Here is a 15,918-nt window from a genome sequence, read left to right on the forward strand (position 1 = left end):
CCCCTGAGAAAACCTGATGAGAGGAAGGTAGAACTGAATATAGGCAACCAAGATGGATTGGAGAATCCGTAAACGAACATGCAATGGCCATGTTGCAAGTTTCCAGTATTCCAACTTTTTCTTGAGCTTTGCCAAGACCCAATCTGTTTGTTGACGGCGAGTGACTGTCCATCCCAAAGGATATCCCAAATGCCGAATCAAATGAGTGGAGTGAACTATTTTCCCTGGCCATAGCAAATTATGCCACTGTTTTGAATGCAGAGGTAGCAATTTAGATTTCTGAAAATTGATTTGTAGGCCAGCCGCAAGTGCAAACAAAGAAAGAGCCTGCATCAAAGTAGAGAGATTCTGATGTGTATTGCGAGGAAGAAAAAAAGAATCGTCAGCATATGCCTGAGCAACCAACTGACGTCTATTCTGAATGTCCAATCCATGAAGACTGCCAGTATCAACCAAATGATCCATATAAAGAAGCATGGGATGCGTCGCTATAGCATACAAAAGAGCACTTAAAGGGCATCCCTGCCTAACTGAACGATGCAAAGTCCATGATTCTGAGAGATCTCCTGACAATATACAAGCCGCCTGGCTATCAGCATAAAGCCAGTAAATGATATTCTGCATTTTTTCTCCAAATCCCAGAGCACGCATGGTTTCTTGAATGAACCCCCATTTAATAGTATCAAAAGCCTTAGCAATATCCACTTGCAATAATAAGACATCCTGCTGCGTGTATTTGGCATATTCAATGCCAATATAAGCATTTGCAATGTTATCTGTAATGTGCCTGCGAGGAATAAATCCATACTGTGCAGAATGGAGTCCATCATTCAAGTAACCCTTAATGCGATCGACAACCATTTTACTGATAATCTTGTATATCACCGGCATAAGGGTAATTGGTCTCCAATCTGCCAAAGACTGACATAAGTGTTTTTTAGGCAACAGCTTCACTAATCCTTTTTTCCAGGAAGCTAGCATTTGCCTTGTCTCCCAGGCAATGTTTACCATACGCAGCAAAGGTAATTTGAGGGTGTCCCAATATGCAAGAAAAAATTCAACTGTAAGGCCATCCCATCCTGGAGCTTTCCATCGGCCACAAGACCTGATTGCATCAGACAGTTCTTGTTCAGAGAATTTTGTTTCTAGTTGTTGCGCCTGAGTAGCAGAAAGGATGGGGGATACATGCTGTAATAACCGATGACATGCATCATACACTTCCATGGCGTGAGAATCATCCTCACCAAATTGAGAGGAGAAATGGGCAACACAAGTCGCAGCCAATTGTGCTCGGGTGGAGGTCCACGTGACACACACACACACACACACACACACCCCCCCCCCCCCCGCACACACACACACACACCCCTACACACACACACAGGTCGCGGAAGAGAGGAGGAGGGGCAGATCGACGATGAGAAAACAGAGAATCTGTGCGCACAGAGGGGACCCCCAGAAGGTCGCGATGAGGGCTGCAGGGCCGACACAGTCCAGGATGCAGACGACAGATGAAGTCGCCACATACGTATAGATACATACATACATACATATATATATATATATATATGCACACACACACATTTGCACATCTGTTTCCCCTTTCCTAATCTTGTCTCTATACCTTTCCCAATATGTTTTGATTTTCCCATATTTCCTTGTCTCCTCTAAATTATGATCTACCCCAAATTTCTCCTCTATTTTTCTTGACTTTTCCCCTCATTTCTTTTTCACCTTGAAATTTTACTTTCTTTTCATATATACTATACAGTGTTACAGACTACTTGTTTCCAGGTTTTCCATTTCCTACTTCAAGGCTGTTTCCGTTACGCAGACATTAGCCATTTCTGTTTTCCCGTTCAAAGCCCGTTTCCATTGCTTAGACATTAGCCATTTTCCGTTCTCTCTTCCGTTCCATGCAACTATGGTCTGTATGGACACACATACATATTTACATACATGCATACATACATATATCTGTGCATGTGCATGTGTCTGCATGTCCGCGTGCGCATGTAACTCACAAAATAAAGTTGGAACTATTTTTACATTCAAATCATGCACTACATACTTCAACAACATCCCCAGCAGAATAGATGATGCCATTGATGCAGACAGCCTTGTAGTACAGGAAGCTGCTTGACAACTTTGTGGAAGCGGAAACCTTTGGCATTGCTAGCTCAAAAGAGAGCCCCATCCTTGACAATGCAGGCCTTGTTGCACCTTTACCAAGAAAAGACACGCACAGGTCATTTACAGTCTCCTCCTTGGACTCTCGCATGGAGGTTACATTTGCTGTCTTAGCAGGCGAGCTGGCCCTTCTGACTCCGTGCCTCTTTTTAGTTGATAAGATTTCTTTTTGGGTTACATTTTGCCCTGTCCCTACTTTGCTGCAATTTGATGCTTTGATATCTGCACAAGGATTTGCAGCTGCAGGCAAAGCAATAAGCTTACCATCAAGCAAACTGCCTATGACCCAATCTCCGGACTGCAAATGTTTATAAATAAAATTAGCATCTCTCTCTCTCTCTCTCTCTCTCTCTCTCTCTCTCTCTCTCTCTCTCTCTCTCTCTCTCTCTGTGTGTGTTCGCTGTTCGCTTCGTGCTTCGCTTCGCTTCGCTGCACGCTGTTCGCTGTTCGCTTCACTTTCGCCCCGCCCGCTTCGCTGTTCGCTGTTCGCTTCAATTTTGCCCCGCCCGCTTCGCTGTTCGGTTCGCTTCGCTTCAGTTCGCTTCGCCCGCTGTTCGCTTCATGCCCCTGTGCGTAGCCCCCCTCTCTGTTCGCCACTGCCGCCCACTTCGCTTCCGCCTCGCTGCCAGGCTGGCGCTATGCTGGCCCGCCTGCCTGTCCAGTGGGCCACCGGCTGTGTGCGCCCTTTTCCCACCCACCCTTGCTCAGGCCCCCAAGCCCCCGAGTCTCCAAGAGAAACTCGAGGCCCTCGAGACGGCAATGAAGGCACTAATCAAGGAGAACAAGAAGACATCCGATTCCAACCTCAATGAGGTGGAGAACAAACTACACCGGCACATCATGGCCCTCGAAGCACGGGTCACGGACCTTGAACAAGAGAACACAGCACTCAAGGAGGAGGTGAGTGCATTGAAAGTGGAACTGGTAGCCGTCAAGAACACCGAGAAGGAAGAAGGGGAGATCAATGACAACACTCTCACGGCCATCAAAGAAGAGATCTCCAAGGAGATCACAAAGGACATGGAGGGAAAACTCGAAGCCAAGCAGTCCGGATGGGTTGAGGTGGTGAAGAAGAACATCCGTAAAGAAGTGAGGGAGGAGACTCAAAGGGAAGAACATCAAATCATTCACACCACCATTGAGGAGGAGAAGATGAGGCATGCCCGCCGCCTCAACATTCGAGTCACAGGTATAGCCGAGACACCCAACTCCACTCCTGAGAAAGATGGACAGCTTCTATGCATGAAGCTAGGCTACAAGGAAGAGGACCCTCTCCCCTTCACCAAAGCATGGAGAGTCGGGAAAGACTCAACAAGCAAGCGAGCCCACATCCTACAGTTTGCAGGAGAGACGGAGAGGGTCACCTTCATGAGGAAGAGGGTCATATTACGAGGCTTAGAGGGAGCTCCTATTTTCTTGGATGATGATCTCACGAGGATGCAGCTAGAGCATAGGAGAGCTTGCATGCCACGAGTCTTACACGCGAGGAGAGAAGGCAAGAAGGCCTTCTATTGAGATGGTCGGGTCATCATTGATGGCCAGCCCATGGATTAGCGGTTTGGGGCCTATGGGACAAAGACCAGGCCACTGACAGAGATACATATGTTTTTATGGAACTGTAATGGTTCACTATGGGTGCAGCCTGGACGACTGGAGCATGCTATGGTGGGGAGAGACATCATACTTCTGACAGAGACACATCAGAGCCCAGAGAGAGGGCTACCTCGAGTATCCAGTGGGAGTCAGCATACAGGAGGACCACACGCCAAGGTACCTCGAGAGGGTCGGGGGGAGTAGCAGTTCTATTCAGACGGGAGCTACAGGGGAGACTGAGAGTGGTAGCACAGGATCCAGAGGCCAGATACATGTGGATCAGCTTACAGCTCTCACAGGATAGGGTTATATACATAGCCCTATGTTACTTTCCTCCATCAAGATCCGCCTATGTCATTACAGAGGACATGCCACAGGAGGAGGAGACAGGAGCCTCGCCATACACTTGTATGTCAGAGGAGATTATGCATTATTCTACACTAGGGGAAGTATTTCTTACGGGTGACTTCAATGCCCACACACAGAGCAGACAGTGTGAGGTGTATGACTATGATGACATGGAGATCCTCCACCCTGTGGATGCAGAGGAGATAGGGGCTAGTCGGGCATCAGAGGACACTGGACCAGACAGAGGACATTATGGGGACCACTTACTAGAGTTGGGAGCCACGCATCGTCTCGTTATTTATAACGGGATGCTACAGTGGCCGGGATCAGGAGGGCTGACATGCTTCCCACATGGGGGTCATACACGGACCAGAGGCAGCACGGTGGTACACTACATTATGGGGACCTCCCCCACATACCGACGCCACACACTACCATCTACTTCACACATGACATGGCAGACATATACACTGGCAGAGTAGAGGATGGGCTCCTACTCATGGATCCCCGGGCACCTATGGATACCATTACAGCCCAGCTGGCATCACTCCTACACACGGCTGCATTACAGAGCTTCCCACATCGTGTCCACTCAGGAGAGCCTGCGAGATCTGGGACTATGCCCTAGAACACATGGTATGATGACGAGTGCAGAGCCCTATACTCACGGCTCTGCATACAGAGAGCCTTGGGAGCCATCACAGAGCAGGAGTCGAGGAGAGAGATGAGGAGACGTACTCGCCGCAAAAGGCGGGCCTTCGCAGAGATACAGGAGCTAGAGATCTTCCATTTCTTCATGAGTAGAGATAGCCCTATCTCATGGCGGCACTTCAGAGAGCCCCGGACACCGACACCCATTGCAGACCCACAGACATGGCACACATATGCAGAGGGCCTATACCACGCCCCATTGCAGCCACAGGAGCCTCGACCTACCACAGCTAGCTTCTTTACCCACTCGATGGTAGAGGAAGCTATCTGCCGCCTACGGCATGGACTGGCCGCCGACCATATGGGCCTACAGGGTGAGCATCTCATATATGCAGTAGATTCTTTGGCTCCTTTTCTTGCACACCTGTTTAACAGGGCACTAGCAGAGGGTTTGCCTGGGGAGTGGACGATGCACACCATTGTGCCGATCCACAAAATAGGGGACATGCTCGATCCGAGCAACTACAGGACGATTATGGTTGGCCACGTGTTGGTCAAACTCTATGGTGCAGTGTTGGAGCAAGAGCTTAGCTTATATGCTGAGCGAGCAGGTTACGCTCATCAGGGGAGGCAGGCTTCAGGAGAGCTTTCTCTACCACTCACCATGTATTCACTTTGAGATGTATGATTGATCAGGCCAGAGTGAGGAAGAGAAAGCTCTATTGCTGCTTTGTGGATTTCCGCAAGGCATTTGACACAGTACCACGAGAGAGGCTCTTTCAGCGCCTGCAGTCTCTTGGCATACCAGCAGATATGACATGGGGCATCTATGCATTATATGAGCAGGTTTTTGGGCGAGTAAGATGCCCAGGAGGTATATCCGAGACTATTGCTAGCACCATTGGTGTGAAGCAAGGATGCCCACTTTCCCCCACGCTATTTGGGTTATACATTGATGAGGTGGCTGACTTCATTACACGGGGAGGCGGAGATGGAGTTGATCTAGCAGGTACCTCAGTACATATTATGCTTTATGCTGATGATATTGTATTAGTGTCTGAGTCTCCAGGAGGTCTACAGCAGCATCTACATGCACTCCATGATTTCTGCACACAGAGGGGTCTTTCATACATCGAGACAAGGCAGTAGTCAGCTGACATTCACTCTCGCAGGACGCCAAGTGGAGGTGGTGACATCATACGTGTACCTAGGGGTTACCTTCTCTGCAGCAGCCACGCGCTTCACCATGGGTTCAGTAGCCAGAGCTAGATTGACACGGGGATATGCAGCATTGGCTATGCTAGAGAGACAATGCCACCAGGCGCATTTTCAGGGGCCCCGGACGAAGGGGTGGCTATTTGACACATTAGTCACACCAGCACTGATGTATGGAGCAGCGGTATGGGCGCCAGGCCTTGCTACCCATTGGTGGACACAGATAGAGAGACCACAGGCCCTCATGATGGCACGCATGATACGCAGCAAACCGTCAGTACCTCATGACATTATCCGAGCAGAGTTTGTTGCGCCTCCTATGATGGTAGAGGCCATATTCCAGACTATATGCCTGCTAGACAGATTCAGAGAGATGCCACAGGACAGATTGTCATACAGAGCTTTTGAGGCATCGAGACAGCTGACTGAGGCAGGAGACAGAGGATCATGGTATGCACAGGTCACACATTGGTTCTCACAGCATGGCCTAGACATGGATCATCTACCACCATTCCAGTATGACAGGGATGCACCACATATCCGTCTCTCTCATAGTGAGAGGAACAGAGTATTGAGACAGGACCTATGGCAGCTCTATACACGAGAGACATGGATATCGCCTACACAACCTCTTCCACCGAAGATGCTATACAACAGAGATCACTTCATGAGTATCACTGATGATGGATTTATAGAGAGGCCTAGATACATGGAGGGCTTTTTACCACACGGCTCCCGAGAGGCTATTGGTGGTGAGCTTAGTGTTTCATCACATCGATTGGAGATCGAGACTAGCAGAGCAGCACGGATCCCCCGAGAGGAGAGGGTATGCAGATTGTGCAGAGAGGAGGTGGAGAGTGAGGAGCATTATGTATGCAGATGCAGAGCATATACAGCCATCAGAGAGAGATATCCCATTTTATTCAGAGAGCCACATTCCCTACGCCAGATCTTTGAGGCAGCAGACCAGCGCATACTGGGGAGATTCATTCTAGACATACAGCGTCACAGAGAGACATCATTACAGGCTCAGACAGCTCCAGAGGGGGGACGACAGACACAGATTACTACATTTTTTCAGAGATCCATCCCACTCCCAGCCCCTACACAGCAGGGAATTACTCTCCAGAGAGCAGAGACACTTAGAACCCGCAGGAGACAGAGGACACCTGGCTTTCGGACACCACGCCTATACCAGAGAGAGATGACAAAGATCAGAGCTCAGTTTCACAGAGAGGGTGCGGAGCGACTGGCTCACTTCAGAGGAGACCCAGGCATGTTCTTGACGGAGCTGTGGACAGCCCCTTCATTGATGTATACCATTTTATACCCCCAGTATGGTACAGGATGGAGCTCGCTAGGTTGCATATCATGATTGTATACTCCATGCATATAGCTTTGCATTCTCCTAGTAGTAGAGCTCCATCCCCTCCCCCACTCATTGTACTTATTGCACACCCAGATTCAGCTTTTTAGTTCAGTACTTTTTCATTTTGTTGGGATGACAGAGGATACCCCACACAGGTACACTGATTTGTCTCATAGGCCGAGTTCGGTCTTCTTGAAGACATTAATAAAATCTTTCTTTCTTTCTTTCTTTCTCTCTCATGGATCACATGTACCATCTTTTTGGTCTCGTAGACCTTCGGATCTTTTGTAGACGTTAACAAAATCTTTCTCTCTCTTCTTTCTCCTTCCTTTTGGGTGCCTTCAATGCCCAGACAGCCAGCAGACAAGTTCACATGTATGACTTTCATGTGAATCCAGTGATCCTCTCCGAGATAAGATCCAATGGAGTTGAAGATGCACAGGACCTCAGAGAATACTAGACACATCATTGGCTATGGTTGTTGCCTTTTGGAGATGGGAGCTTGCATTAGTTACTATTGTATAATAATGGGATGCACCACTGGCCCGCTTCTGGCAGCCTGACTTGCTTCCCACATGGAGGAGGCTAAAGCACCATGGACTATCTGATGGGGTCTCTACTTTCATGCCATATATCTGGGACTTCACCATCCCACCACCACCCATTGGGGCTGACCACACCTATCTGGCATTCACCATATCTTGTCGCCCTCAGCCACTTTTCGCCGATCCTTGCATTTCCACACTCACCCGCATTCGCTTTCATCATGACCTTCATTTGATTTATGACAACCACCTGTTTCGTCAAACAGCCACTCTTGATCTCTCCTCGCCCCTATCAGCCCTCACTTCAGAGCTCCCCTCTGTCATTCATGACTCTGCACATGCAAGTTTTCTTCACACCAATCCCTACTCCCAAACCCCCGCTTGGTTCAAGCCTCAGAACGGGGGCACCAAGATGCCAATCGGCAGAGATTCTTGGCACCATTGGGGTCAAGCAGGGATGCCCTCTATCCCCTACACTGTTTTTTTCTTTCGGCGAAGAGACTTCTATTAAGTATGAAAAAATATACAAAAGGGAGATTTCAAACCAAACTAGGTGGAGATCTCAACCAATCCGATGCCTTGTGTTACCAACAAGGTCACATATGAGTGGAAATGAAGACTAGACCATGATCCCACTCTCATAAATTGGCTGTGCTTTCTCTCTGCGGCCCTTGAAGATCCCTGGATTCTGGCCCAGGTTGCCATGAGGGTATGGATAATATCACTCCAAATCTTGCAAAGACATTGTGTGTCCAAGACAATAGTGCCCTCTATGGCCTTAGTGCATCTAGCCTTCTAGATGTGCCAAGCTGTAATACTAGCAATAATCTCCCATGCATTGTCCAATCTCTGTGCTGACGTTACCCTGAATCTAGCAAATCCTGAAGGCAACCCCGCTGAGCAACTCCTTGCTTGATCAAAATGACGTGACTCCTGTCGTCCCCCTCATACGGAAGCTGGGGGCCCGACTGAATCAACCAAATGATAGCACCAAAAGATATGTAGGCATCCTTACTAATCCTGCCAAATGCGTGTGCTATCACGGTCCAAATCCTCTGTGCTTCCTGGCATTCCCATAGGCAGTGATAAACTGTCTCTGAAGCTCCTGCACATCTCGGGCAAGTTGGGCTAACACCAACAACCGATCTCCACTGGTTGGTGGCCAGCCCACCATGTAGTGAAATCCAAAAGAATAAGGAGATTTGTGCCTTCCTGTAAGAGTGCCACAGCCTCCACCAGAAACTCCTCTAAATGTTAGGTAATACCAAAGGACTCCCAATGAGGTCTGAATTGTACATGGATGAGATCTCAAATTTAATTGACCGACTTAACGGCAGAGGTTTGTGTCGAGCTCAGACAATGATGCCTATCCTCTTAGGTGAGGACGATATAGTCCTCCTATCAGATTTAGCAAAGGGGCTGCAAAGACACCTCAATGAACTTCATCATTTTTGTGATGAGAGGGACCTCATAGTGAATCTTGGTAAAACCAAGTTCATGCTTCAGTTCCCATCAAGTTGAAACTAGAAAGTCTTTCATGTACAAAGGTGACACAGTTGACCTTGTCTCTTCGTATGTATACCTCAAGGTTACCTGCACTGGCCCTGTCTGCTCCATGCAACGCCACCCTAGCCCCATTAGAGAGAATGCTTCAAGGCTTACTTCTAGAAGCTGAGCACTAAGAGTTAGCTATTTGACACATTGGTAGGCCCCGCTGTGATGTATGGTGCTTCATTTAGGGGGCCATGCCTAGGAGCGGTAAACTTGAAGAGGTTAGAGAGATAACATGTGCTTATATTCTCACGCATGATCACGAGTAAGCCATCAATACCATATAAGATTGTGCTTGCCCAGTTTGGGGCAAGCACAGATGCTCTTTTCCAGACCAGCACCTACATCTACCATATATACACACTCCATGGAGACCATCTCCTGCAGTTGCCACTTGAGTCCTCCAGGCACCTTGCGCACAGGAGGGGCATACTACATGGTGGTACTCCTGCACCACCAGTTGGTTTGACTCAAATGGTCTTCAGATGAATTGCCTTCCTCCATTTGTTGAGTATTGACCTACATGTACCTTTCTTAGATCTTTCCCAGTACGAATTCAACCACATCATTCATCTCGATCTGGCTCGCCATCATACCAGCCAGGCATAATTGTCTCCACTGGAGCTTCCCACAAAGCCGTAGTTTTCTAGAGCACCACCAAGTAACTATGATGGAAACTCAACCCATGCAACATCCAAGAGGACAGAGAGACCTTGGAAGCAGGACACCCGAGCTCACCAAGCAACCGTCCCTCAGATCCGAGATCCGAGATCCGAGACCCACTAGCTCCTCGTAAACTTGGAGTTATCAAGGATTGTGCAGTCCCTTCACAAACCCAAATGCTCCAGCCCCTTGAGACCTAGGACATCCTCTCGTCAGCTCTAGAACCAGGATATACTCCAGCGCCCTAGAGCGGCACCACCCCAAGCAGTGGACATTGCCTCCTTGTATGCTATCATAGAGGAGGAAGACACGTGATGAGCCCCACTGGTTTCACTTACCCCACTACTCATTATACACAGCGCCCGGGTAGTATTGCAGTTTCTTTGGCTTTTCAAAGTTTTCTGTCTCCATGTTTATGTTTATGATCTTCAGTTTACACATGGAACATATGTAAGCAGTTTTGGTCTCATAGACCCATTGGTTGTTTATTAGACATGAATAAAATCTCTTTGTTTCTCTCTCCCTTCTGAGAGCAAGACGCCCCCGTCAAAAAAGGCCCCTACCTTCCACCATCAGTTGCAGATCCAGGACAACATGGAAAGGTCCCAGCACAGGAGGTGGACATCATCGCCGCTCTATGCCTTGTTATGGAGAAGGATGGTGCCATTATTGGATGAGGGAGATGGATATCGTTCTCTGGTCTCATGTTGTGAAAGATGGCATTCAGGCATTGAAGGGTGATATGGACATGATGGTTGCTTAAATATCCACTTCCTCCTGTCGATGATGATGAATGCACCCATAAAATGTGTATCATACAATGTATTGGATTTGTGTTCCCCTAATAAATGGAGACTTGTTTGGGAATATGTACATAAGATGGATCCTGATATCATGTTTTTTCACAAGCATAACCAACATGAATTTGCTCATATAGACATGTTTCTTTGATGATTATTGTATATAGTACGCTAGCTTGAGTTCTTTTTCTGGTGTTTGTGTGCTGATCAAGCAGATTTTATAGCCTGCAGTGGCTTATAATGATCAAGATGGCATACTGATTATTTTACAGTGCATGCTCAATGGAGAGCTCTATGAGTTTGGCTCTGTATATGCCCCTATAGTTTCAGCCCACCGTTGTGGCATTGTATGAGTTGGTATCCTTGGTTGTCCAATGCACTTATTTGTGGGGATTCTAATAACTCCCCTTCTCCTCAAGACAATACTTGAGGTCATTCTAAGAAAGTGGCCTAGAGAAATGTCATGGTTGATCTTGGGTTGAGAGAGGATTTACTTTTAACCATAATGCGCATTCAGATTATCATGCAAGATTGGATCGTTGATACCTCTTGCATGCAGATTATGTTGACACTTTTCCATATCCTATGTGGATTGATTACTCTTTGTGTGATCATGCGCCGGGTTTGTACTTTGATATGCCTCTTGATAAGGCTTCTTCACCCTAAATCGCTTCTACTGGTGAACAATTCCTCTCTCTTGCATGCACTGTTTCATGATATGATTGTTGATGTCATTGACCCGTTACAAGCCGAAATGTATGAGAGCATAGACATTGCATGATATCATTTTCTTGCCCGCATGAAAACAATTATCATTGAATATGGCAAATGGTACTTGAGGGAAGAAAGACAATGCATGTATCAGCTGAAGAATATGCTACAGTTTATGGAGGAGACCAATCATATTCGCATGCTATCCCAGCAAGAGGAGGATCACCTTGTCTATGCAAAGGATGCATTGGCTTTGAATGACCATTGGAAATTGCAGAAATGGCAAGTTAGATCACGCCAAAACCCCCTTTTTTTTTCAGAAAGGAGACTTCTATTAAGTATGAAACATTTTACAAAATAGAGATTTCACACCAAGCAAGGTGAAGATCTCAACCAATCAGGAGCCATGTGCTGCCAATAGGGTCCCGAATGAGAGGATGTGAAAAAGATACCAATGTCCCACTCTCTCATAAACTGGGCGCGCTTCCTCTCCGCAGCCCTCGAAGATCCTTGGATTCTGGCCCAGGTAGCCATAATGGTGTGAATAATATCACTCCACTGAGAAACAAGAATAGGAGTACCCTTAATGGCCTTAGTGCATCTAGCCTTCTAGATATTCCAGGCTAAGATGCTAGCAATAATCTCCCAAGAACTGTCTAACCTCTGTGCCAGAGGGACAAAGTGTGAAAGTGGCAAATCCTAAAGACAACACTGCCGAGCAACTCCTTGCCTAACCATAATGGCCAAGCTCCTGTCAGTCCCCTCGAACCTCAGTTGAGGCCCAAACTGTGTCAACCAAATGATAGAACGAAAAGGAATGATAGCATCCCTCTTAATCCTACCAAAGAGGTGTGCAATCGCAGACTAAACCCTCTGTGCTTCCCTGCATTCCCATAAACAATGGTAAACTGACTCCAAAACTCCTGCACATCTAGGGCATGCTGGGCAAGCACCAGTAACAGACCTCCACTCATTGGTGGCCAGACCACCATGAAGGGAAACCCAGATAAAAGAGGAAATCTAAGGCTTCCTATAAGAATGCCACAATCTCCGCCAAAATACCCTCTGAATGTCAATCGAAATGCCGTAAGACTCCCAATAGGGTCTAAGAGTAGGGACACTCTGAATGTGTCCCAAGATAAGATGTCTGGCATTCCGCACCGTATCACTGAAAAAAGGCATGCTTTTCAAAGGGTTACAAGAATCCTTCCACTCCCACTCACCGGGGTCCCAATGCAAATGTCTGATAGGGCAGCCACCATACAACCAAAGGCTAACACTCTCTGTGATCATCCCTGGGGGGGAGTCAACAAAGACGTGCTTCCCTAACCTGCCAACAACTCTGACTGGACGAATCTGGGGGCCCTCAATAAGGTCCTGCACATCACATCTCTCTAGTTGTCATCCATCCTGTACAAAAAAAGACCGGTACATCATCCTCCCTAGGCAAGGAGATACCCATAACCTGAAGAACACCTGTCCCAGAGAAAACCCCAAACCAAGAATGATGACGACCTTCCAAAAAAGATCCAGTAATCCAGTGGTTGGGAATGGCTACATTAATCTGTGCAATCCTCCGGCTAGAACCTCTCAAATGCTGCGTGACATCCAATCTCTACACCTCGGTAAGGCTCTGAAACCTCTTCCAAGCCAGCACTATGGGGCAGCCAGCCCAGAGAAAATGCATAGCTGCCCCAAGAGGCCTACCATGCACATCTAAGATCAAATCATTCCACAGAATGGGCTGCCGGTTAGCTTCCTCCGCTGAACGCGGGGCGATGTGTTCCAAAAAACTCCTCAGGCAGTCCCAGGCCCGTAGGAGGGACCTAACCAGGGGGGAGCAAGGGGAGCGATGAACTGCATCTGAAAAAATAAAGCGTGAGCTGAGAGTCCAGTCACCTCCGCGAACAGGGACACTTCGTGATCTGCTGCATGAGAAAGTCCTTCCACGGCTCAGTGCCTAGAAGAAAGCCCCTAACAACAAGCTTACAGAGCAAAGCCTTACATTGCACCTCGGGGTTAATGATATTCAATCCCCCTTCCTACTTAGGCCTGATAATGGTTTCCCAAGCAACTCTGGTCCTGGTGTGCGCATTTCCATCAAGCCCTGACCAAAGAAAGTTCCGAATAAGGCGACGAAGCTGGCCAATGCAGCCCTTATGAAAAATCCAAACGAAGCAATAAACCAAGTCGTGGCTAGCAAAACTTGGTTAACCACCAAAGCTCTAGAGGCCAAGTCGAGCTTCCTCCTACTCCAGTGATGAAGTTTGCTTTTAATGCTTAAGAGCACTGGAGCAAACTGTTGTCCAGGGGAGATGTCAACGCCCACCTAACAACCAAGGTATCTGGCAGAGCATCCTCTCTCAATCCAAGTAAAACCAACATCTGTACCCCAATTTGCAAGAGGAGAATCACTGATCCAAAAACCAACTGATTTATGCCAATTGATAGTAGCTCCTGCTGCCAAACAAAAGGCCTCTAAGGCTGTCCGGAAAGCACATAAACAAGCATGTGAAGCCTCAAGGAACAATGCCGTATCATCTGCTGACTCAGAGTCCAAAAACTCTTCCTCCGTGCATAAAGGCAGCCTGAGACCCACAACACCAGGGGCAGCCCGAAGAAACCTGCTCATAGCCTCAGCTACAATGAGGTACAGTAAAGGGGCGAGGGGACAGCCCTGTCGCACCGAACGGGAACTCTGAAAACGCTCGCCACGCCCCCCACAAGCTAAAACAGTGCTATGAGCCTCCTTGTATAGGCAGGACACCCCTCCGATCCAGTTTTGGGAAAGCCCCATATATGCCATAGTGCCCTCCAAAAAATCCCAATCCACTATGTCATAAGCTTTTTCAAAATCAAGCAAAAGAATGGCAAGAGGCTGCTGACTAGACTTTGCCCACTCGACAGCTTCCTAGAAAGAAAAGACGTTATCAAATATACTCCTTTCTTGGAGGAACCCATTCTGTGTATCATGGATAGTCCTTTTGAGAATCGGCTGCAACATTATACTCGAGGCTTTAGCTAAGATCTTATATGCATATCCAAGGAGAGTGATGGGCCTCCATTGTTTAATGCCAAAAACCCCTTTGGATAAGGGTTTCTCATCTAAAGCTTTTTTCAAAAGCTTGCATATTTCAAGACAAAAACAATGTATACCTAGAGTGATGAGAGAGGATGGCAATGGACACAAGACATACACTGTCCAGAGCATGAATGTGTTATGCATTTTCAGCATGTTTCTACAACACTGCTCCAAATGAATCCTAATATTCATAGGGCTCGGCAAGAGCTTCTATCTCATGTTTCCAGCATTGTAGATAGGGATGAAGCGGTTGATATCAAGTCCATATTTTCAGCTATGAAACTGAACAAGGGAGTAAAGGCACTTGGTAAATGGAAGACTCCAAGATGGGATGGATTGGCTGTGGAGTTCTTTTTGCAGTTTTTGTTGGACATGTCATCTCCAGCTCTCTTTTACTCCATTTTATCCAAATATTTATATGATATTTTTAGGGATTTTTCCACTAGTTTTATAGCTTATTTTAGACATTTTTATCAATCATGGGCATTTGTCCTCCAATTCTAGTGGCCAACTGCTCTACATGAGATGTATATAAGCATGGCCATTGTGCCTTCTTTATTTAATTCAACATTCATTCAATACATTCAATATTTCAGTCTCTAGCTCAAGTGTTGGATCTCTCTGTGGCTATCTACTCTCTCTTGTGTGATCTCTATTTGCTTCCACTTCACATTCACATATTCTCACAGTTTTGGCCTATGCTTGAAGAGTCACTTTTGCTTACGATCAATGAGGCTTGGAATTCGAGTGTCATGCCTTCTACTTGGCAGGAGAGACCGGTAAGACTGGTGCCAAAAAAGGATTTGTGTCAAAAACTTTTTCATTGGTGCCCTATTACCTTGATGCCAGTGATTTATAAATTGATCACTAAGATGATCACTAATTGCCTCAAAAAGATCACTAATTGCCTCAAAAAGATCTTGAATAGAGGTCCGCATCCAACGCAATATAGTTTTGTGCCTCATAAGAGGCAAATAACAGAGAACATTGCTAATGTCTATGTTGGCATAGAGTATGCAAAATACACCAAGCAGGATGTGCTTTTATTGCAGGTTGATATTGCTAAGGCTTTTTGATACAATCCAATGGGATTACATTGCATAAATCAAGGCAGTTACATGGGTTGCAGTTACCAAATGGGTGTGCTTTGGTTGCTCAAGCTTATGTTGACGACTCTTTTTTCTTCCCTAAGAATACACC

The 15,918-nt window shown here is 47.0% G+C and overlaps 1 protein-coding gene across 2 annotated transcripts in view; it reads right to left on the reverse strand.

Moving 5' to 3' along the window:
• LOC147635465 (uncharacterized) overlaps positions 1–15,918 on the reverse strand; it is a 95,617-nt gene that overhangs the window by 62,093 nt on the left and 17,606 nt on the right. Inside the window, exon 9 of one of the 2 annotated variants that reach the window (XM_086802747.1) lies at positions 2,072–2,488. The exons of the other annotated variant lie outside the window; for it this stretch is intronic. Coding sequence (XP_086658873.1) covers positions 2,072–2,488 — 417 coding nt within the window. The remainder of the gene's footprint in view (positions 1–2,071; positions 2,489–15,918) is intronic. 2 annotated transcript variants of the gene reach the window in all.

The sequence above is a fragment of the Cibotium barometz genome, chromosome 9 (assembly GCF_041138505.1).
Source record: "Cibotium barometz isolate CiBa-2024 chromosome 9, ASM4113850v1, whole genome shotgun sequence".
NCBI lineage: Eukaryota > Viridiplantae > Streptophyta > Polypodiopsida > Cyatheales > Cibotiaceae > Cibotium > Cibotium barometz.